Below are 24,244 nucleotides of genomic sequence, written 5' to 3'. Positions count from 1 at the left end.
TCTCCCACACCAAAGAGCTGCTGGTCCTTTGCTGCCTCGTGTGGTCACTTTGTGTCACTGAGGTCAATCTGAACAAAGGATTTCAAACACTGAAGTGACAAAATCAGACATTTGAACATAGTGATGGAGGCAGCAGTGGATCAACAACTTGTGTGTGTGTGTGTGTGTGGGAGAGTGAGCAGCAAACAAGCTGCAGTGCATTTTTCCATGATCAGACTCATCTTTTGCTTTTGTAGTTTTTCCATCATTTATTCATGGATGTGGTGATGTCACTTGTCTGTCTCCTTGAGGTTGAAAAACTTTATTAGATTTCACACGCGTACAATTGGATTTGAGGACAGACTCATGTCGATTTGTTTTGATTTGCGTTAAAAGAATAAAAACAAAGCGTGTGAATGGAATGACCTGCAGCTGCAGAGAGTGGAGGTGATTTTATTTATCTCTTCCAGGTTGTAATCGGGTTTGAGTCGAGCTGTTTCCTGCAGGTTGTGTTTAAATGATGAGGTAGACAGACTTGGAGGACACTGTCTTCTCTGGTTGTCGACGGATTGTGATGTGATTCGAGGGAATGGTACGTTTTAGATAATTGTTCTCATTTTCATTTGAATAACATATTTAAAATGATTACTGTGTGATATCTGAGCAGAGAAACACATTTCATCATAAATGGTCATTTGACACTAGATTTGGATGAATTGTTCAGCGCTGCTTCAGACATTTAGCGTCTTTTGCTTGGACGTGTGAAACATTGAGTGATATTTTTTGCCTTTTGTTTTTTCCAAAAACTAAATAAGTTAAAATAACTAAGTTGAGCTGTGACTTCTCGATGTGACCTCTGCTGGTCCATGTGCTGATGTTCTCCTTGAACTTAAACAGGTTTCTAAATTTGAAAGGATATGTGAAGATTTGATTCCTATTTATATGCCAATTGTTTAGTATTTTATCATGTGCTGTGAAAACAAATGTAATCATATTGCGATGGGGGTGGAGCCTGTCTGAGAGCCAATCCTGCTGGACTGTACCAACTCACAATGTGAAGTGAATAAGTACATTTTTAATAAGAAATAAAATACATGAGTAATCGGTAATGAATATTTTTGTAGATGGTCTTTGCTGAGATAAAAAAAAATGAAAATCAGAATTTTTAGACAAACTTCGTAGCATTAACGTACATTTATGAAAAACACTTTATTTCATATTTTCTGGTCTTTAGACATTTCAGATACAAAAACAAACACCTTAACTGTTGATACTGGAGCAACTTTATCAAAATAACTGCACTTATAGAACACAACAAACTCAACACCTGCACGTGACTGAACCACCGAGTCATGATATATGTTTGTAATGTTGGTCACACTGAAACTCGACGTAAGAAAACATGATCATCAAACAACATCAAAGTTCAGCTAAACTGGAGCTGCAGTCCCAGCGCCGTGTTTCCATCATGGTACAGCTCAGTACAGTTTGGTAAAGTTCTGGGTCCGGATCATTTTTTAACTGAGAATGGTACCTGTACTTGGTGGGAGGGGTGTGGGCGGTGCCCAATGGCTGCGAGATACGTTAAAGAAACATCAGTCGCAAAGGAGTGACGCTTTTCTGTCGCCCAATCAGCTGACTGTTGTGGGTCTATCTCCACCTGTACCGGACCGTACCATTACTAAAAGGGAAGGGTCCAGATACTTTTTGTTAATATTCCTAATGGAAACACAAAATTATACACGTACCGTACCGAACTGTTCCTCTCGGTGGGAACACCACAGTCAGAAACCAGGAGTACGGAAGCCCAGAAGGGACACTGAGGGAAAACAGCTTTTGTAGCTTCAGAATCATTCACCACCACATCCTGATCTGTTTCTAACATCATAAAACAATTTCTTCAACAACTGGTACATTTATTATTCCTGTAACTCTGCTGTGAAACTTTATATACACGATATAACTTTCAGAGAATCTTTGGCTTTTTCATGACAACGATCGTTAATGAATGTGGCTCAGAATCACTTTTTTACCAAAATATACACAAATTCATTTGAAAAGTGGATTTTGTACGAGTCACCGACTCCACTGTGAGACACAGAGACTCACTCTGAGTGAAAAACATGGCCGTCACACAAACACACGTTCAGCCACTTAACAGCTAATAAAAGTCACATGTTCACGTCTTTATCTCACTGTTAGACAGACTTTTCCTTGTGGAAAATGAAGTTTGTAAACCACTCACTCTCCCACACCAAAGTCCATAGAGAACCTCAGGAGTTGTTGATCCACTGCTGCCTCCGTCACTCATCACAGTTCAAATGTCTTATTTTGTAAATTTGGGGTTTAAAATCCTCTGTTCAGATTGACCTCAGTGACACAAAGTGACCACACGAGGCAGCAGAGGACCATCAGCTCCTGTGTCCCCGTGAGCTAAAATCACTGATTTTCTCTATGGACTTTGGTGTGGGAGAGTGAGCAGCTTGTAGTGAGCTGAAAATGCGTCAGTAGCTCATACAACCACACGTCATACAGACGGCCATTTCTCAATATCCATACTTGTCTCGGAAAGTATTATATATTTATAGTTTGGCAGCGACACATTAGATGTTTGGTGTGATCCATAGATTTGTTGTTGACACGTTATTTTGTTTTGAATGTAAATGTTTTGACCTGACAGTTTGAAAGTTTGTACAATATTAATGTTTAATTTATTTTAACTTTGAATTTTAGATTTATATTGAAGTTGCTCTGTTGTTACATTGTGTGTGTGTATATATATATATACACTACTCTACGCTGCTGTAATATATCGATTTTCCACTTGGAACTGTATGTTTTATTAAAAATAAATTAATAAAGTAAAGTAAGTGCACATTTAAAATGTGAAAATAATAACTATATATGCATTTATTAAAAGTATTTTATATGTTCATTTATCAACTCTGTAGGTGGTGGTAATGAGGCTTAAGCACTTGGCTCCATCCGCCACTCAAACAATAGAACAAGGAAGTAGCTGCTGTTCCAATTGCAATAAAAAAAAACTTTTATATTTTATTTTCACACCATGATCGCAACGACTCTTGACCTTTGACTTCTTGATGTTACTGAGTTAAAAATAACGTTGTGTATTGTTTTCAGCACTATTGCCTGATGATACTGAGATATGAACAGTGGTCGTAACAGTCACGGCCCAAAAGCAGGAAGTTATAAATGAATCATCCCAACGTGTCTCGTGGATAGTGACTGCATTAATGACGTGTAGCACCACTCAGGACATATTATTGCATCGTGTCACAACATCTGGACTCTACAAGCAGCTGCTCTTGCTAATAGATGAGAAGATATGATGAACATGTCATGTCACAATTGAACTACAAATTGTGATTTATGATTTTATTGCAATAATTATGTTTTAAACCCTTTCAATGTCTGTAAAACACACTGAAATCACTTTATCTTACAGTAGGGTCATCAATGATAATGATTGGAGAGGCACTGTAAAATAAATCACTAGGGCTGTGTGATGGTCTCACTTGTGAAATATTAACAATTACTATTCACTATTATCCCAATGATAGAAATCTTGGGATTTTGTGTTTGATAAAATCATAATCAAAGTCTAGTTGTCTCTCAGATCACTATATATAAATTATGAATTATTATTATTATGGAATTATTGATCAATATCCACAAATATACTGTATGTAGCCTACCCCAGCTTTAAGTTCATTTCAGCAAAACATAATTATATAAAACTACGACGTAGTCTTCATTGTAGCGAGGTCATCACCGGGCTGAGGTTATTGTAATTTTTATTGTTATTATTATTATCATTATTGGAGGTAAATATGTACAACAACAGCTTAACTTTGGACGGGCTACACTAAGGCAGTTCAACGGCTGCTAAAGCTAAAGGCTAAACTCTGGGAAATGATGATTCGTGGTACATTGGTACATTTTAAAACTATACTTTTTCATGATGAAAGTTAGCTGTAGCATGCAAACAAGTTTCAGAGACTATCGTAGAAACCAGGGCTGGAATTATTGTGCGAGGAAGTTTACGTTTGAAATGTTTTTCCTCATTCTGATATCAGAACGTCACGTATCGTCAATATCATCATGTACTGAACTGATACCAGTGCATTTAATGACATATTCTAACATCTGTGTGTGATGCTAACCTTGCCTCGTCTGAAGAGATGATTGGTCTCATTTAAAATAAAAATAATAAGAATAAAAAGGTTTGTTATAATCAAGTTTGACGTCATAAACTATAATCACTTTCCTTTAAATAGCCATTAAAGCACAAACACAGTTGATAAAAATGACAGTTTTAAACAGAACTGTCTACAAGAAACAACAACTTTAAAACGTCGTCAATTTTAGTAAAGTGTGAATAAATAACAAACGGTTCAAAGTTCAGCCACAGATAAAAAAAAATGAAAAAGAATAGTTGTTATCAAACTAAAAACTGAAGGCTTGTGTATGGGACATGAGGCAGTTTTACCATGGATCGCTCCGGGTGGGAATGAGTCTTTACTCCAAGCTTAAGTATCCTGGAGCATGAGATTGGCCAGAGAATCATAGCAGTGGGAGTAGTATTGAGCTCTGCTGCACTGCTGTGACAAAAAGGGTCAGAATGGGTAGGAACGACCTCACCTATGGTCATGAACCGGACCAACCGGAAGAACAAGATCGCGGGTACAAGCGGCCAAACTGGGTTTTCTTTCTCCTTTAGAGAAAGACCCTTCCTCTAAGGGTCTTTAGAGAATGACCCTTCCTCTAAGGGAGACCCCAGAAGCTCAGTTATCTGGAAGGAACTCAGAGTGGAGCTGCTGCTCCTTGTGTGGAAAGGAGCCAGTTGAAGTGGTTTTGGGAGACCAAGGACTGGGTGGAGAGATAATATCGCCTCGCTGGCCTGGGAGAGCCTGGGGATTACAGTCAGCGTTCAGAGTTGGACAATGTGGCCAGGGACAGGGAAGTCTTGGGCTCGGATAAGCGGTTAGCGATGAATGGGTTAGCATGTTAGCTAAATCAGTTCTTAAATGCCCTAAAGACAAAATGTAAGCACTACAGAGACATGGTATCAGATCAGTGCATAGAGTTGCAGACTTACGAATCTGGAATTTCCGGGAACATGGGAGACATTTCTGACACGGGTATCTGAACATGTCTAGTTTAGGTTGAGGCACAGTGAGAGACCTGTGGTTAGGTTTGAGGCACAAAGAGCATCTGGTTACGACAACGGAAAGATCGTGGAGTGTCAACATCCTTATAAACAAGGCTTCTCACGTTCTTACACATGCACTAGCTCCTCCTCCTCCACTACTCCAGTTAAGAACTTCTCTTCAGATACTTGTGAATGTCGTCACTATTGGTAAAACAAATGCAGGGCTCTCAAGTCTCGCACAGTCACATGTCACGCACTCTCGTCACACATTGTATTTCCCTGGCTGAAAAAAAATGATATTATAAATTTCTCTGGCACGCTGCTATCGCTATGGAACTGGGAGGAAACTGCTCTCATACACGTTTGCCTTGTTTATTCCTGAGCATTGCTCACTTTAGCGGATACTCCACCTTGTGGCCAAAAGAAGAAAGCACACCTCCTGGTATGTGCTACTCGTCATCACAGAAACTGGAGTACAGATACTATTTTATGAGTATGTATGTATGTACACTGCTACACACAATGCATATACAATACATAAAAAAATGGACATTATAACCTCCTAACATTTGAAATGAAATAACTTGAAAAATATATAGGACGGGGGTGTGGCTTATTCTGTTATCATTTCTTAACCCTACACATCATCTGTTTTTGTTTCTTTTCTTTTTGAAATAACAGTTTGCAGTAAATACAGTTTCATCGTTGCATAGTCCATTTTAGTCAGGAGGCTACTTTTAGTTGTAATATTACATTTTTAAGATTTTATATTCTGGCCATGCATACATTAATCGTTACATTGTTTCAAAGATGTCAGCCACCCCTGACCTGAAGGCCTGAAAATCTGCCACCAACGCCTACAACACAATCATAGCCCCTCACCTACCCCTGCCTTTCCCCACGAAATCTCACTCTAAACTGACTTCAAAATGTGTGAGCCCTGCAAATGTAATCTGGGAGAAAAACCCTGTTCATTATGCAGAATGCTGATTATTTGTGCAAGAAAAAACGTTTTCCTGTTGCACAAATAATCTGCAAGAAAAATTGAATCTGTGTTGTTAAGTTTCCTGTCTGAGAAGTTTGTGTTCATCATGGCACAGGTGTGTTTGTCTCCAGGTAACTGATCCAGAGTTTGTTTGGTGTTACCTTCGTTGTTCGACGTTAAGTTCTCCTGAAAGATTGTGCTGTTCTGCCTTTGGAACCAGAACCACACGGGTGCTAAAGGTAGAGATAACCCACCCAGTAGACCACGTTGAAGAGCAAGAAGGACGTAGGAAAAAAGACCCGCGAGTATGTGTCCAGTTCCAGTAGATCTATGTGGACGCGTCCCTTTCTCCACGCTCCGTCTTTACACTCCTCGAAGCAGCAGAAGAAGCTCTGACAGTCCTTTCCGTCCAGACACTCGCACACACGCGTGTCTTCAAACTCCTGCCAGTACATGGAGTTGTTCAGAGCGATGACGGTGTGCGGAGGTCGAGCGTCCAGGACGGAGTAGTTCTGAGAGGAGACACAAGGTCATTGTCAACACTGACAAACAGGTTTTTTGTTCCTGTGAATATTTTCTGGTTTGAACATTTTTCATCATTTTCTGATAATGTATGAACCAAACGAGTACGCCATTAATGGAGAAAATAATTGGGGGGTAAAAAGTGGGCGGGGATGTTGGACTACTTAGTAATTACTGAAAATATGTGTTTGGCACTTGATTCCAGCTGTTGGTGGCGCTGTGACGGGCGTTTCTATCACACATTCTGTTCATCAAATATTCTAAACTCCAGTGCATAAGAGCGAGTTAAGCTAACAGGAGCTGCTAATGAGATGCATTCAAAGACCCTGGTAAATTTCATCCCTTCTACAAACACACATGAATCCACTGACTAAATGCCTGCTGCAGCTGCTGCCACCTTGTGGTAAGAGGTGATGTAAATATAGATGTACCACAAATAAGGTTGTCATTGGAGTCGAAAGATTACTTTTTTATAAATGCAATCATTGATAAAACAGTTGTATCTTTTTATTATTATATTACAAAAAGTCACAGTAACTGATCGACTTTTTATAATCAATCAAATAATTGGATGCTCACTATAATCCTTAGTTGTTGGTTGGTTGTTAGCTCTAGCATTAGCTCTGGCAGCCACAGTGTGTAACACAAGTTAAAAAATCCCCTCACATTTGGTGTAAATTCACCGTTAGACTTTCTGAAGTCCAGATGTTTGCTTGAGGACATCTTTAACATTTAATACATCGGTACACAAAGACTCACTGGTCTCCTGGGTTTCCTGCAGCCAGGTCTTTTGGTGCTGTTTGAGTAGTAATTTAACGTAGCGTACTCCATCAGAGCGGCAAAGACAAACAGGAAGCAGACGGTGACAAACAGGTCCATGGCAGTGATGTAGGAGACTCTGGGTAACGATGTCCTGGCCACTGTGCTGAGGGTCGTCATTGTCAACACTGTGGTGATACCTGAAGGTCAGCAGGAAAGGTCAACGGTCCGAAACCCTCAGCTCCATCGTGACATTAAACGTGTCACATGTTACTCTGTTTACGACATTGTGATCATGACATTTTGACAAATAGTTTCATACACGTTCTGACATGAATACGACACAAGGGGAGGAGCAAAGAGGTTGTAACTCAGCTCTCTGCTGCCTTCCAGTGGATGTATTTCTACTCATTTATTATCGTATTCAGTCAAATCTTTACTTTAATGGTGAAAATCAGCTGCTAATTCTGTAGCTAACACTTTGATTTTGACAGCTGTGATGTCACTCAGATCAACCTGAGTTTAGACTGTATATTAGCCCTCAGTTTCAGTTGTATAATACAGGTCTTTCCTTTCCTTTCCTACATGATTCCATTTGTATTTCTCTCTCCATCTTCCATAGGAAAAAAACCAAAAACAAAACATCTGCAACTGTTTTTCTGAGGTTACCATGGTAACAAGCAAGCTGGGCTCCATCTATTTACTGCTGCTGCTGCTGTTACTGCTGCTGTTACTATTGTTACTGTTACTGCTGCTGTTACTGTTACTGCTGCTGCTGTTAATGCTGCTGTTACTGTTACTGCTGCTGCTGCTACTGCTGTTACTGCTGCTGTTACTGTTACTGCTGCTGCTGCAGCTGCTGTTACTGTTATTGCTGCTGTTACTGCTACTGTTACTGCTGTTACTGCTGCTGTGACTGTTACTGCTGCTGCTGTTACTGTTACTGCTGCTGTTACTGCTGCTGCAGCTGCTGCTACTGCTGCTGTTACTGCTGCTGCTGTTACTGCTACTGTTACTGCTGCTGTTACTGCTGCTGCTGTTACTGCTGCTGCTGTTACTGCTTGCTGTCCGATCAAAGGAAGAGCATCAGCACTTTTTATCAAAGAAAAGTCTTGAGTTGAACAAAGAGGGATCTGTTCTGTGTCTGTTGTAGAGCTACAGAAGAGGTCAATTACGAGGTAGTTCAGGTTTTTTAAGTGTCTGAGTGATTGAGGGACTGACTGTTGAGTTAAGTTCAGACCTTTATTTTCCACCAAGGGGGAACTTTGGTTTGCTGCAGTGGTTAGAAAGACACAAGACGGAACACAAAATATTGCAAGCAACCTGACAAAATTCAGTCACAAGAGTGTTTGTGAGCTCCCCCTACTGCTGAGAAGTAGAATAAAACAGGTGAAAACATTGCTGCCAGTGGCAACATGAGGAAAACAGATTTTAGTTGCAAAGTCTATAGAGAAAAATCAGTGATTCTTTTGTTTTGTAACTAAAATCAGTTTTTTCTCATGTCTTTGCTGTGAGCTATTTTTTCAACTGAAGGGTTTAGAAATGATGAAAAGAGACAACAACAAAAAAAAAATCCTTTACCTTCACTAGAATGTTCCATGCACTGGACTGCAACAACAACGACGACAACGAAAATGATGACAACCACAACAACAAAGGAGGGAAAAGCACATCAAACACACAGGAAGAAGCAGATGGAGTGTGACACATTTTACGATCAAACAAATATCCACGCTGTATAGATAAGAGAGCACAAACACATTAAAAGAAAAACATGATTCAAATGTAAATGTCAAAAGTTGGACTTTGTCCTGGTGTGGAAGGTCCACGGTACCTAAAGCAGTTCTGGCAGGTGTGGCGTCTTTTTTGATCCAGAAGGAAACCCATGAGAGGACGACGGTGAGGATGCAGGGGATATAAGTCTGGATGGTGAAGTAACCCATTCTCCTGCTCAGGTCAAAGTAAACTGTCATCACCACGTAGTCTCCTGAGACAAAGACCACAACACACACACAGTCTTACTAACAGTGTGTTCTAGTTACTTTGGAACAGGGAATGACATTACACCTGAGTTAAAGGGATAGCTCTGAAAGACTGATCAAAAGACTTAGATTATTTGTTTAATCTACGTACCTACAGTATGTCACATGTTCACGTCTTTATCTCACTCTCAGCTCTCATACAACCACACACTTCAGAAAACCTGAACTATCCCTTTTTAAAAAGCTGTCTCGTAGAGTGACATTGTTCGCGACTGTTATTGAAGCGTTGTGTGTTGTCTGTGAAGTGAAACAGTAATGATAGTAAATGTTTGTCACCTGACGTCGTCTTGATTATGTCCGTCGTGTTTCTCAGACCCATAAAATCAAACTGGTAGAGACGCCACGACTTTTGGTCGGCCGCCTCCACAGAGTTCTTCCTCCACTTGTAAATCATCTCATCTCGTGGGTATCCATCTGCAATGACACACAGCGTGTGTGTGTGTGTGTTAGACCGGTGGCTCCACGTGGTGATGGAGAGGCTGGTAAACAGACAAACCTGAGGCCTCTCAAAGTTACATTAGTGTGGTGCTGGAGGCTGCTGCTTAATGAAAAGAGCGCCAGTCGAAGAAAAACAGTTTAAATGAAGACTTTGGTTCAATAAAGCTGATGTTAGTCCTGACCTTCACAGAATGAGCAGCAGGCCTCACGCTGCCTCCACCATCCATCATGTGAGCTTAATGACGGCTTAATGATTGTCTTTGTGCTTTAGTGTGGCACCGGCCTGAATCTGTCCTGCTTTAAACACACACCTCATCAAGTGGATTATCGTGTTGCCTGATCACACTTTGATGTAATAGGCCTTCAATTAGGGCAAACATTAACAGCGTGTGGAGATGTTTCCTAAATTACTGATTGTTTTCAAAGCGGACTGAGGAATGAATTCATTAACATTTGATATTAATGATGTCATTAAAGAAAATAACGCTTTATTGTTGAGAGAAGATCTGGTTTAAAAACAGTAACAGTGTAAACAGTTTACAGCTTTAAAACTCCGCTCAGGAAGTGTGGAAAAGCTAACATTAGCAGGCTCCCAAGCTCCGCCCCCTGTGTGTGACGCAATCCCAACTCTAGTAACTTTTTTGTAATTTTGAGAGTATTTTTGTAACTTAAGTGACGTGTTACGTGTTTTTTTAACATTAGTGACGCGCTGTGTAACGTTAGTGACATGTTACGTGTTTTTGTAACGTTAGTGACATGTTACATGTTTTTGTAACGTTAGTGACGTGTTACGTGTTTTTGTAACGTTAGTGACGTGTTACGTGTTTTTGTAACGTTAGTGACGTGTTACATGTTTTTGTAACATTAGTGACGTGTTACATGTTTTTGTAACATAATGTGTTACATGTTTTTGTAACGTTAGTGACATGTTACGTGTTTTGTAATGTTAGTGACATGTTACGTGTTTTGTAACGTTAGTGACGTGTTACATGTTTTTGTAACGTTAGTGACGTGTTACATGTTTTTGTAATGTTAGTGACATGTTACGTGTTTTTGTAACGTTAGTGACATGTTACATGTTTTTGTGACGTTAGTGACGTGTTACATGTTTTTGTGACGTTAGTGACGTGTTACATGTTTTTGTGACGTTAGTGACATGTTACGTGTTTTTGTAACATCAGTGACGTATCACTGTGTGATCGACGTGTTTGTTTTCAGAGACTCGCAGTAAAAGATTATCACAGTAAAAACCTGGAAATGAAAAGGTCTGATTGTGTAAAAACATCTTTGTTTTTGATTTATCATTCATGATGAGACGAGTGGATTGAAGACAAATACACTCCAAAACATGGACGTTTGTCGCAGTGAGTCCAGTATCTGTCATCACTGACAGGAAACACAGACAGTCATAACTCATGAACTGACACATTTAAATGAGGCTTTACTCACAGCTGGAGAAGACTAGCGGACACGAGTGCTCGTCCATCGGAAAGTTGTGCAGCTGCAGCTGGCATTCTGCGTTTATCGTCAGTCTGTGAAGAAAATGGCGACTCTTTTACAGTTTTTCCTCTGTAGTTATATTTCTTATAAATTGTACATTTGTAACTATGACATGGGAAGTTTTGAACGTGACGTTCAAATGGTAAAGTTGTGAGAATTGTTCCGGGCAGCAGCAACGATTCGATTACTACATTTTCAATCTGTTGAATATTTTCTAGATGAATTTGGTTCATAAAATGTGTAAAAATATTGATCAGTGTTTGTCAAAGCTGGAAATTCTGATGTTCATAAATGGTTTGGTTTGTATTTATATAGCGCTTTTCCTAGTCTTGATGACCACTCAAAGCTGCTGTACCATTGTGAATGGGTGTTTTGCCATTCACCCATTCACACCCATTCACTCACACTTACATACAGTGCATTTTCTATCACTCATATTTCATATCCACTCACACGCTGCCGGCACAGTCGTCAGGAGCAACGTGGGGTTAAGTGTCTTACTCATGGACACGTCGGCATGTAGACTAGCAAACCCACAACCTACGAGTTGAAAGACGACTCACTCTACCACTGAGCTACCCTCGCACGCCCAAACCCTTAAATGTTTTGTTTTTGTCCACAAACCAAAATGAATGATTTCTTTGTTTTATGGTTTTAAAGAAACCAGAAAATATTCACATTTACGAAACTGAAAAATCACAAACTGGTATGAATTATTAAAAAAAACAAAAACAAAAAAAAAACCACACCTAGTGCTACAGTGATTACTCAGTTATGAATGGATTAGTAAATGAATTGTCAACTCTTTGATAGTTGATAAATGACTTTACACAGACGCGTCACTTTGTCTGTTGCACGATGGACACAATGTGATTGACACATGGTAAGCGCTGCGATTTTACCAACGTCCCAGTGGAAATATGTGATTTTCTAGGAATCATATCACTTCAGCAACAGATGCCAAAGATCCAATTTGCCCCAAAAATATCCAGTAGCGTGTGTGATAGACCTGACGCAACACTGGAGCAGGGATAAGTAAGGACAAAAATCCAGGAATGATTGTTGGGTTGGTCACGTCAGTCAACGTAACCTAATCTTATCATAATGAGTAAAAATATGTGATAATTGGAAACTTATATGATTGTTTCCTATGATTGAGCCAGTGTTTCTATTTACAACAGCACATTGACTGCAACAGAACATTTTTATTGTAAAACTGTAAATCAGTGTTTTACCTTAAGGTGTAAAGTATTTTCCCGTCATTCCATATTCGGAGCAGCTGGTTCGGAACTGTGATCCAGTGTGAGTCTGCGTTCTTGGAGTTTCTGAAGATGGTGTCTGGAAGCCAGATAAGTCCGACCATGTTGCTGTTCAGAGTCAGTATCTTCATGGTGCTGTTGTATCTGAGGCGGCTGTCGGTCCACGTCTGCGCAAAGATAATGTCGATCTGGTATTCCTAAAAAATATATGGTATAGTAAAATATGTATGGACCTGGACTAATGATCTATTCTCCATATCCACCAAAAAACTGACTACCATATAGAAAGCTGTTCTTTATATCCACCATCAGACCGACTGCCAAATAATGATCTATTCTCCATATCCACCAACAGACTGACTGCCAAATAATGACCTATTCTACATATCCACCAACAGACTGACTGCCATGTAGTGAGCTGTTCTATACATCCAGCAACAGACTGACTGCCAAATAATGAGCTGTTCTATACATCCAGCAACAGACTGACTGCCAAATAATGAGCTGTTCTATACATCCAGCAACAGACTGACTGCCAAATAATGAGCTATTCTACATATCCACCAACACACTAAAGAAGAAGAAAATGTGTGTGATTTTTAAATATGATTTTGAACCTAGTATCATTCACTTTTCTTAAGAAGAATTAAAGGACATAGCGGCAACAGAAGCAGCAGTAACAGCAGCAGCAGCGGTCAAGCAACAATACATTATACAAGAGTATAATGAAATGAATAATTCTCTACTGTTTCTGCCGGAAACACATGTGACCTTTTACACAATCTCTGCCCCACTTTCAGTATCTCACCAATTAGAATGAAGTCTGTAATCAACAGAAGCACTGGGTGCTTGTGACCTTTAATTGTCTGAGACTCTGCAGATTTAAAAAAAAAAAAAAAACTTGCAATATACTAGACTTAATGAGCAGTAGAGTGAAAGTGCTGCCAATTCAAAAGAATATGTATCAGTGGAAATCCCCCAAAAAACACCTACAGTTCTGTCTTCATCATCTTCTCTCATAAAACATCTCGTTAGAAGGTCACGATGCTGAGGGAGTATCGATCTGAGATCTGACTCTGCTCTGAGGCTCCACATGAGAAAATCACTCTTTCACCTGGAAAACCTCAAAGCACAGAGCTGTGGTCATAATACAGCTGCTGTTCTTTATCACAGTCAAACAATCGCTGGAGAACAGTCATTGGAGAGCAAACACTGGAGAAAAATCATTGGATAACAGTCACTGGACAACAGTCATTGGAGAGCAAACACTGGAGAACAATTGCTGGAGAACAAAAAACAAACACTGGAGAAGAACAAATGCTGGAGAACAGTCACTGAAGAACAAATGCTGGAGAACATCGCTGGAGACCAATCACTGGAGAACAAACACTGGAAAACAGTCACTGGAGGACAGTCATTGGAGAACAGACACTGGAGAACAGTCGCTTGGAGCAGTGGTACCCAACCTGGGGTCGAAGCCCCCCTTAGGGGGCACCAGAGATCACATGGGGGGGCGCAGATTTTTGACTGCTCTGAGTTTGTGAGGTTAATATAATAATATGTGTGCATCCCAATCAGACACTCTACTGGATAATTAGAAGTCAGTATCACCCAAATAAAAACTGTGTTTTTATTTGGGTGTGTGTTCTGGTCAGGCCTGGTTTGTCCTGGACACAAGTAAGGGGGAAAAAAGGTTGGGAACCACTGTCTTAGAGAACTAAGACTGGAGGACAGTCACTGGAGGACAAAGACTGGAGGACAGTCGCATGGTCGGACAGATAAGTCCGACCATGTTGCTGTTCAGAGTCATGGTGTCTTCATGGTGCTGTTGTATCTGAGGTGGCTGTCGGTCCACGTCTGCGCAAAGATAATGTCGATCTGGTATTCCTAAAAAAATAAAAATAATAAAAACAACATAGGTATAGTAAAATATGTATGGACCTGGACTAATGATCTATTCTCCATATCCACCAACAGACTGACTACCATAAAGAAAGCAGTTCTTTATATCCACCATCAGACCGACTGCCAAATAATGATCTATTCTCCATATCCACCAACAGACTGACTGCCAAATAATGACCTATTCTACATATCCACCAACAGACTGACTGCCATGTAGTGAGCTGTTCTATACATACAGCAACAGACTGACTGCCGTGTAGTGAGCTGTTCTATACATCCAGCAACAGACTGACTGCCAAATAATGAGCTGTTCTATACATCCAGCAACAGACTGACTGCCAAATAATGACCTATTCTACATATCCACCAACACACTAAAGAAGAAGAAAATGTGTGTGATTTTTAAATATGATTTTGAACCTAGTATCATTCACTTTTCTTAAGAAGAATTAAAGGACATAGCGGCAACAGAAGCAGCAGTAACAGCAGCAGCAGTAACAGCAGCAGCGGTCAAGCAACAATACATTATACAAGAGTATAATGAAATGAATAATTCTCTACTGTTTCTGCCGGAAACACATGTGACCTTTTACACAGTCCAGTCGAGAACAAAGACTGGAGGACAAAGACTGGAGGACAGTCGCTTAGAGAACAAAGACTGGAGGACAAACACTGGAGAACAAACACTGGAGAACAGTCACTGGAGAACAAACACTGGAGAACAGTCACTGGAGGACAAACACCGGAGAACAGTCGCTTGGAGAACAAAGACTGGAGGACAGTCACTAGAGGACAAACACTGGAGAACAGTCGCTTAGAGAACAAAGACTGGAGAACAGTCACTGGAGGACAGTCGCTTAGAGAACAAAGACTGAAGGACAGTCGCTTAGAGAACAAAGACTGGAGGACAGTCACTGGAGAACAGTCGCTTGGAGAACAAAGACTGGAGGACAGTCACTGGAGAACAGTCGCTTGGAGAACAAAGACTGGAGGACAGTCACTAGAGGACAAACAAACACTGGAGAACAACACTTCAGTTTCCTGTTGGAAAAGCCTGTCTAACAGTGAAATAAAGACGTGAACAACTTGTGTCTCCACTGGCAGCCATGTTGTCACTGAGCGTAGTCTGAGCACAGTCAGCTCTAACAGTGTCTGACACTGAAAGACGACTTGGTGAACTGCTCCTTTAAGGATGAGCTGACCTGAGGCAGTAACACAGAGACGATCATGTCTGTTTCATGAAATGAGTCAAGCACTGTAGGAACACAGCAGATGGAGGTGTATGGATGTAGCATTAGCTCTGGCAGCAGCTCATGTAAACAGAGGGAGATGAAGTGGTGAATATCTGTGTGTATCAGCCCCCAGGACCAGGATTTTTGGGTTTCATGTGGTTGCCTTGGACACTACATGACCCACAAGCATAAAAATAGCTTCTTTATAATTACAAAGACCCTCCCTCCTCCATCTTAACATATTGTTTATTGCTTATTGTTTCTTCTGAATGAGGCACTGGTGGCTCATCATTACTGTGTCCAATGAAGAGGAAATAGAAGAAGAGGTGACATGAAACATGCTGTTACGCTGTTGGCTACTAAACAGCAACAATAACAACCGGGTGATGTTAATTTAGAGTTTGGCAACCAAATATGAGTCCATGTAGGGACACAGAAGCTACACTCTGTGAAAACATGGCTGAAAAACCAAAGAATCAGGTCATAAAATCTACAACAGTTTGTCTCGGATATCTACGTCACATGATCACATCTTTATCTCACTGTCAGACAGACTTTTCCAACAGGAAACTGAAGTTTGTAAACCACTCACTCAACTTAAACTGACGGAGATTTTATTAATTTGCACCGAGTCATTGTCTCTGTGTGGAGCGTGAAACACACACGCGCCTTTCGACAAAAACACAACACGATGAGTCATTCATTCATTTATCGTCTACTGATTTACCCTCCACATGAGGGTCACAGTCTGGACAGGTCACAGGTCAAACACACAGAGACAGCTCTTCTGTTTGATATATAGGCTTGTATTTCCTCTGTATATATTGTTAATATGGGGGGAGGGGGAGGTACAAGTTTTAAAGGTATATTCTGGAAATTTTTAACTGTGTAAATGTATTCTTATTTTATTCGTATTCTTGTAACTTTTTAATTTTATTCTTAGTTTTATTCTTACTTATTCTTATAGTTTTTAACTTTGTAATTTTCAAAAAAATTGCTGCTATAAGATTTGTTTCTGCTATAACATTCGTTACCTTTGTACACTGGAGCGCTGTGACGAAAGAATTTCCCGCAAGGGATTAATAAAGTATATTCTATTCTATTCTATTCTATTCTAAACAACCATTCACTCTCACATTCACACCTAAGGTCAGTTCAGAGTCAACAATTCACCTCTGCATGTTTTTGGACTGTGGGAGGAAACTGGAGAACCCGGAGGAGACCCATGCACACGCACGGAGAAACCATGAGTCATGTTTCATTAAATGAAAACTCATATCTATCATCTTCAGCGATAGTCTCATTACTTCTAGTACTTTTAATGTGATGGTAGCTTTTGTTTCAGGGCAGCAAATGTCAGCGTTTCATTCAGCGCCACCTGTGTGTCAGGAGAACAAAGCTCAGCAAGCTCATGCAAAGGAATAAGTTCATTCCTTCCCTTTTTTTCTCTTTGATTGTACTTGTGTGATGGGAAAATGAGCCTAATTTCTTCTGCGGAGAAGGAAATTAATCACCGTCTGTTCTGCACGAGAAGTCGTGACACCCTGAATTACGCACTGCACTGTAATTAGAAACAATACAAGTGTGACAACTGATACCACTGGATATGAGTTCTTCTGACAATGGAGCTTAAAATGAGACACACACACACACACACACACACACAGTGAATATGCAGGGAAAAGTGAAAACAAAAAAACAAGCTCTTATGTTCACATGAATATTTCACAAACACCATCATAAAGAACCAGACTTTACTCGTTCACATGAAATAAAGATACAGACGCTGTGATATTATGGTATGTATCTGTGATGAATGAATATGGCACTTTTCACCATATAACTTAATATCTAAAAGCAGTTTAACACAGTTCCAGGACAGAACATGAAGAGTTTATAGCACATGATTATTTACAGCTTTTGTGTGTAAAATACTTTATAAAAAGCTGCAAATTCCTGACCGTGTAACACAATAATATACATCACCGTTGATGTACACACACACACATACACAGTACAACCATTATAACAAATACGATTAGATAAAATGAGTTCAGCTCTGATTTGATTTGAGCCAATATTTAACCTTCAAAGTAAAAGATTAGATTTGATCTGATTAGGTGGTAAAACACGGTGGCAGTGACTTCTAATGCCTGAGATATAACATCCACATATTATTTAGGGATACACATGAGTATTCATTTATTCACTTGATTGTAAAAAAAAGTCAATCAGTTACTGAATATCTGAATATCATTTTTGCTCGAAATGTCCCTCCCTAGACATGTTTCATATTTCAACTCTCATCACATCAGACATCATCGAGTCCATCAGACATTCAGTTCATGTCAAGTTTGAGTTATTTAAAAAAAATAATTAAATCAAGTTCTCTGATTTTCATAAGATAAAGACTGAATGACTGAATGACTGAATGACTTCCACGTTCACAGACACATCTATGAGGAGAAGATGAGGATGATGGTTGATCTTGTTAAAAGTCAAGTTCAGGCACAAAAAGCAGCACAGTGGTTTGACATATATACACAATATATACAATAATAGGACAAACAGACTCACCATATTAATGGATGACACTGGTCCAATGCTGTTCACAAATATGTCCACATCAATGACAGTTGGTTTCACTGTGGAGAAAAGAGCACAGATAAGACTTTAGTGTGGTCATGTGATCAGGTCCTTGTGTGAATTAAGACGACTGAATGATTCATCTCTTTCTTAAATATGAATATTTTCTGGTTTCTTTGCTCCAAACAAAGAAATCATTCAAACTCAACCATTTTCATTAAAAGAACTTTATTGTTGTACTGTTGTAGATTTGTACTCCCTGCCATCAGAATTCTGGTTTAAAGACAGATTACAGTTGTGTTCTGGTGGTGGAGCCCACTGGCTTTCAGCAGCTGCGCTGCTATGAAGGATTTCATGCTCAGCGATAACAGTGTCACTTAGTGCTGGAGCTTTTATAACAGTGTAGTGACAGATGTCACACTCACATTACCTGTCTTTGAATTCTTTCTGTCTCAGCCAATTCAATCTGCAGCTAGAATTTTTCCACCTGCCAGTCTTGATTTCAGCGTTAGATTCAAGCGCTAACAGAAGATACACGAGGGAACACGAGCAGCTGAGACAGCACTGTGTTCAAAGAACCAGCACACACCTGCTGAAAGACCTGAATCAGCTGCAGGAAATCAAACCAAGACACAAAACAACTTCACACACCTTCTAGAAACTTTTTAGGAAAATTCATTTGTCTTCATTAGTGGCTTTTTACTGTCATTAACTGATGTAAAACCATCACAACAGTGAGTTAGTGAGTTAACTGATGTAAAACCATCACAACCGTCAGTGAGTTAACTGATGTAAAACCATCACAACAGTGAGTTAGTGAGTTAACTGATGTAAAACCATCACAACCGTCAGTGAGTTAACTGATGTAAAACCATCACAACAGTAAGTTAGTGAGTTAACTGACGTAAAACCATCACAACCGTGAGTTAACTGATGCAAAACCATCACAACAATGAGCTAACTGATGTAAAACCATCACAACAGTGAGTTAACTGATGTAAAACCCTCACAACCGTGAGTTAGTGAGTTAACTGTTGTAAAACCATCACAACAGTGAGTTAGTGAGTTAACTGTTGTAAAACCATCACAACAGTGAGTTAGTGAGTTAACTGTTGTAAAACCCTCACAACCGTGAGTTAGTGAGTTAACTGTTGTAAAACCATCACAACAGTGAGTTAGTGAGTTAACTGACGTAAAACCATCACAACCGTGAGTTAACTGATGCAAAACCATCACAACAGTGAGTTAACTGATGTAAAACCATCACAACAATGAGCTAACTGATGTAAAACCATCACAACAGTGAGTTAACTGATGTAAAACCCTCACAACCGTGAGTTAGTGAGTTAACTGTTGTAAAACCATCACAACAGTGAGTTAGTGAGTTAACTGATGTAAAACCATCACAACCGTGAGTTAACTGATGTAAAACCATCACAACAGTGAGTTAGTGAGTTAACCGATGTAAAACCATCACAACCGTGAGTTAACCGATGTAAAACCATCACAACAGTGAGTTAGTGAGTTAACTGATGTAAAACCATCACAACAGTGAGTTAGTGAGTTAACCGATGTAAAACCATCACAACCGTGAGTTAACTGTTGTAAAACCATCACAACAGTGAGTTAACTGATGTAAAACCATCACAACAGTGAGTTAGTGAGTTAACTGTTGTAAAACCATCACAACAGTGAGTTAGTGAGTTAACTGATGTAAAACCATCGCAACAGTGAGTTAGTGAGTTAACTGTTGTAAAACCATCACAACCGTGAGTTAACTGATGTAAAACCATCACAACAGTGAGTTAGTGAGTTAACTGTTGTAAAACCATCACAACAGTGAGTTAGTGAGTTAACTGTTGTAAAACCATCACAACAGTGAGTTAGTGAGTTAACTGATGTAAAACCATCACAACCGTGAGTTAAAATGGTTTGTCTTCTAGTTTTGTTTTTGTTTATGTATAAACATTAATGTTGTCTTTGTCTTCAAAGTGATCAATCATGTGTTTTTCATCCTCCCACTTCCTCCTACTCCTCTCCTAAGCTCCGCCTCCTCCATCCAGACCATTATCCACCTTTGATTTTCAATCATTTCCCACGATTGATCATGAAAAACAGTGAGTGGGAGGAGTTTAAACAGAGCTGAGATGCCTGGTTCTAAAAGAATATCATTTATTATTATTATTACATATATTATTACATAAGTTTAATAGAACAGAAGAAAATATAAACACAGTACAATATTAATGATGTTTTTCCATCAAAATTCGAGATTCTGATGATAACATTTCAAAATGAAAGGTCAAACATCTAATAAGTTAGTTTTAAACTAATCAAAATTAAATACCTTTGTATCAGTGTCTTATTAACATATGAGAATTTAATTTTACGTACTTTAACTCTGACGTATTTTATGAAATGATTTTGGTGTTTTTGTCTCAAACTGAGGAAACATCGTCTCGTCTCAATATTTAAACAACAGAACAGATCACTCGCCTCTGGCTAAATGGAACGCGGCCGATCGTCTGTCCCTGTGTTATCAGAGACAACACGAGCCAATCACTGCTGACACTGGGCCAAAGGCTCCGCCCTCATGCTGACATCATCACTCACATTAATCCTTCCTCAGCCTTTGTTTTAATATTCATAGCTGCAGTTCCCTTTAAACCACATGTTCACAATTCAGAAGCCAGACGCCCGATACTGGCCACGCCTCTGACCCCTCCCACTTGCATGTTTTTCACTCAATATCCTGTAAATATTTTCACATATAACTCTGTGAATTTTGTGAATTCTTTTGACTTCCTGTGATACAGCGTGTTGTTGTTTTTCTGTGTCATGTGACACGTGTAAAAAAACAAACTTTACGTCACAATAGTCTGAACTGTCCAGATATTTTCCTGAAAGTGTCCAGAGGGAAGACGCTGCTGTGTGTGAGAACACAGATGTCCCCACAGGTCACACTGGACTTTTCCACATCCCCTTCAAAATAAAAGCCTTCCACACTTATTTACAGGAGCAGAAAATGTATCATATGAAGAAGATGATGACGATCTTTAACACACACATACACGACACAGACACTGAGTGACAGTTTAGAAGTGTGTGTGTGTTCGTGTTCGTTTAGTTTTTACCTCCGATGTCAGGTCTCAGTTTTTTATCGTACTCTCTCAGCAGACTGTTAAGAATCTCTGTGGCGTCACTTTCCTGTGATTTAGGCCCTAACATCTGGTTCACGATGACGTCCTCGTATTCTCCATCGTACTCCAGAGTCGCACAACTGCAGCACAACAAAACAAAACAAAACAAAACACAAGACATGACACAACATAACGCAACAATACACGACAAAACAGGACACAACAAAACACAACACAACAAAACAAAGCCCAACACAACACAACAAAACATGACAAAACACAACAAGACATGACAAAACAGGACACAACATGACAAAACACAACAAAACAGGACACAACACGACAAGACATGACAAGACAGGACACAACATGACAAAACACGACAAAACAGGACACGACAAAACACAACAAGACACATCAAAACACAACAAAACACAAGACACATCAAAACACAACAAAACATGACAAAACACAACAAAACATGACAAAACACAACAAAACAAGACACGACAAAAAACACGACAAGACATGACAAAAATACAACAAAACACACTCACTAAGTTGTAATGCTGCTGCAACACAAGTGTCACTAATTTTAACAGAAATATTACTTAAGGTACACAAATATTACTTAAGTTACAAAAATATTACTTAAGGTACACAAACTATTTAAGTTACAAAATATTAAGGTACAGAAATATTACTTAAATATAACTTAAGGTATACAAAAAAACACAGACAGAGTGTGTGTGTGTGTGTGTGTGTGTGTGTGTACTCACCATGTGTGCAGCAGCAACATCAGTGACATCAGGCAGATGTAAATCACATTACAATACCAGCAGCACATGCTCACTGACATGTTTGACTCACCCTGTCACACTCACTGTCTCACTCTGTCACACGCACTGTCTCACAGGCAGACTAGAAATGTACTACTGCTGCTACTGATAATCCACACAACTGAGAGAGAGAGAATCAGAGAGACAGAGAGAGAGAGAGAGAGCGAGAGAGCAGCGGTTTGTCTACTGTGTGTGTGTTCAGGTGTTCACACTCTGAACACACACACACACTGACTTGAGAGTGAATGAGTGAATGTTTCTCCTCTGTCGTCTGTTCATCTTTGTACAGAAAAAAATTAAGGATCAAATATATGAAAATTACAGCAAAGAAAGAAAGTAAATGGAAGACTATTGTTGTGATAATAGTGACATGGTGTTAAATCATTGGTTCACTTTTTGTTGTATATGTTCATAGTCAGAGTTGACTGTGCTGTGAGCGCCCCCTGCTGACAAACAGCTTGACACACATATCAGTGGAATATCAGAGGAATATCAGTGATTTTAGGTCATGAGGAGCTAATCTACATCATCTACCTCATAATCTACATCATCTACATCATCAACATCATCTACATCATTAATATCATCAACATCATCTACATAATCTACATCATCAACATCATCTACATCATATACATTATCAACATCATAATCTACATCCTCAACATCATCTACATCATCAACATCATCTACATCATCAGCATCATCTACATAATCTACATCATCTACATCATCATCTACATCATCTAAATCTACATCATTAACATCATCTACATCATCAACATTATCTACATCATCTACTTAACCTAAATCATCAACATCATAATCTACATCATCAACATAATCTACATCATCTACATAATCTACATCATCAACATCATAATCTACATCATCATCATCTACATAATCTACATCATCATCATCAGCCTCATCTACATAATCTACATCATCTATATCATAATCTACATCATTAATATCATCAACATCATCTACATAATCTACATCATATACATCATCAACATCATAATCTACATCATCAACATCATCAACATCATCAATATCATCAACATCATCTACATCATCTACATAATCTACATCATCAACATCATAATCTACATCGTCAACATCATAATCTACATCATCAACATCATCTACATCATTTACATCATCTATAGCATCTACATCATCAACATCATAATCTACATCATCAACATCATCTACATCATCTACATAATCAACATAATCTACATCATCTTCTTATTCTGTTGTTTTTCATGTTGATCTGGTCTGTGCTGTTACACTCACTGCCTGTTGTCGCCCTCTGGTGGTCACAGAGAGAAACACAGTTACACTCTAAAACTGGTTCTTATATTTTATATTAATACATTTTCTTTTGTCGTTTTTATTGGTTATTTTATATAATAATCTGTTTATTATTTTCTCATTTATTTTATTTACATTTGATCCATAAACGGTCAGAAAATGTGTAAAAATAGTGATCAGTGTTTGTCAAACGTGGAAATGATGATGTTCTCAAATGTCTTGTTTTTGTCTACAAACACAAAATGATTGAGTTTGAATGATTTCTTTGTTTTTATGGAGCAAAGAAAACAGAAAATAATCACATTTAAGAAGCTGAAAAATCACAGAGACTGGTTTGAATTATTGAAAACAACACAGAAATGTATTAATAGATGATCAAAATAGTGGGATTCATTTAGTCACTGTCGGCAGCAGCAGCAGCGGCGGCAACGGCTTAACTTGATGCATGTGAATGTAAAAAGCAACTTAAATGAAGTAAATCCTCGACAAACAGATGTGATCCAGATGTTGCTGCCACAGAAAAACCAAGATGGATTTAACTGTAGATGTGGATAATGAGAGG

General features: G+C 39.1%; 1 protein-coding gene across 1 annotated transcript; it reads right to left on the bottom strand.

Annotated features, from left to right (window-relative positions):
- Positions 1-1,186: 1,186 nt before the first annotated feature.
- Positions 1,187-21,878, bottom strand: LOC131465479 (gamma-aminobutyric acid receptor subunit gamma-3). The gene is made up of 8 exons (XM_058638191.1): positions 21,515-21,878; positions 18,372-18,439; positions 12,634-12,854; positions 11,348-11,430; positions 9,737-9,874; positions 9,253-9,405; positions 7,419-7,618; positions 1,187-6,649 (listed from the first exon to the last, which is right to left on the bottom strand). Exons 1-8 carry the CDS (start codon positions 21,789-21,791, stop codon positions 6,371-6,373), a joined length of 1,419 nt encoding a protein of 472 aa, XP_058494174.1. The 5' UTR covers positions 21,792-21,878; the 3' UTR covers positions 1,187-6,370.
- Positions 21,879-24,244: the final 2,366 nt, after the last annotated feature.

Source organism: Solea solea, chromosome 9 (genome assembly GCF_958295425.1).
Source record: "Solea solea chromosome 9, fSolSol10.1, whole genome shotgun sequence".
Lineage (NCBI taxonomy): Eukaryota > Metazoa > Chordata > Actinopteri > Pleuronectiformes > Soleidae > Solea > Solea solea.
The sequence above is the reverse complement of the archived record's forward strand: the minus strand, read 5'-3'. Positions and strand labels throughout refer to the sequence as shown.

Coding starts and splice junctions, on each gene's coding strand:
- LOC131465479 (XM_058638191.1), bottom strand. CDS start 21,791: ATGTTTTGTTGTGTTGTGTTGGGCTTTGTTTTGTTGTGTTGTGTTTTG. Junction 11,431..12,633: donor AAAATACTTTACACCTTAAG/GTAAAACACTGA, acceptor TTTTCTTCACAG/ACTGACGATAAACGCAGAAT. Junction 7,619..9,252: donor ACCTGCCAGAACTGCTTTAG/GTACCGTGGACC, acceptor GCTGACCTTCAG/GTATCACCACAGTGTTGACA.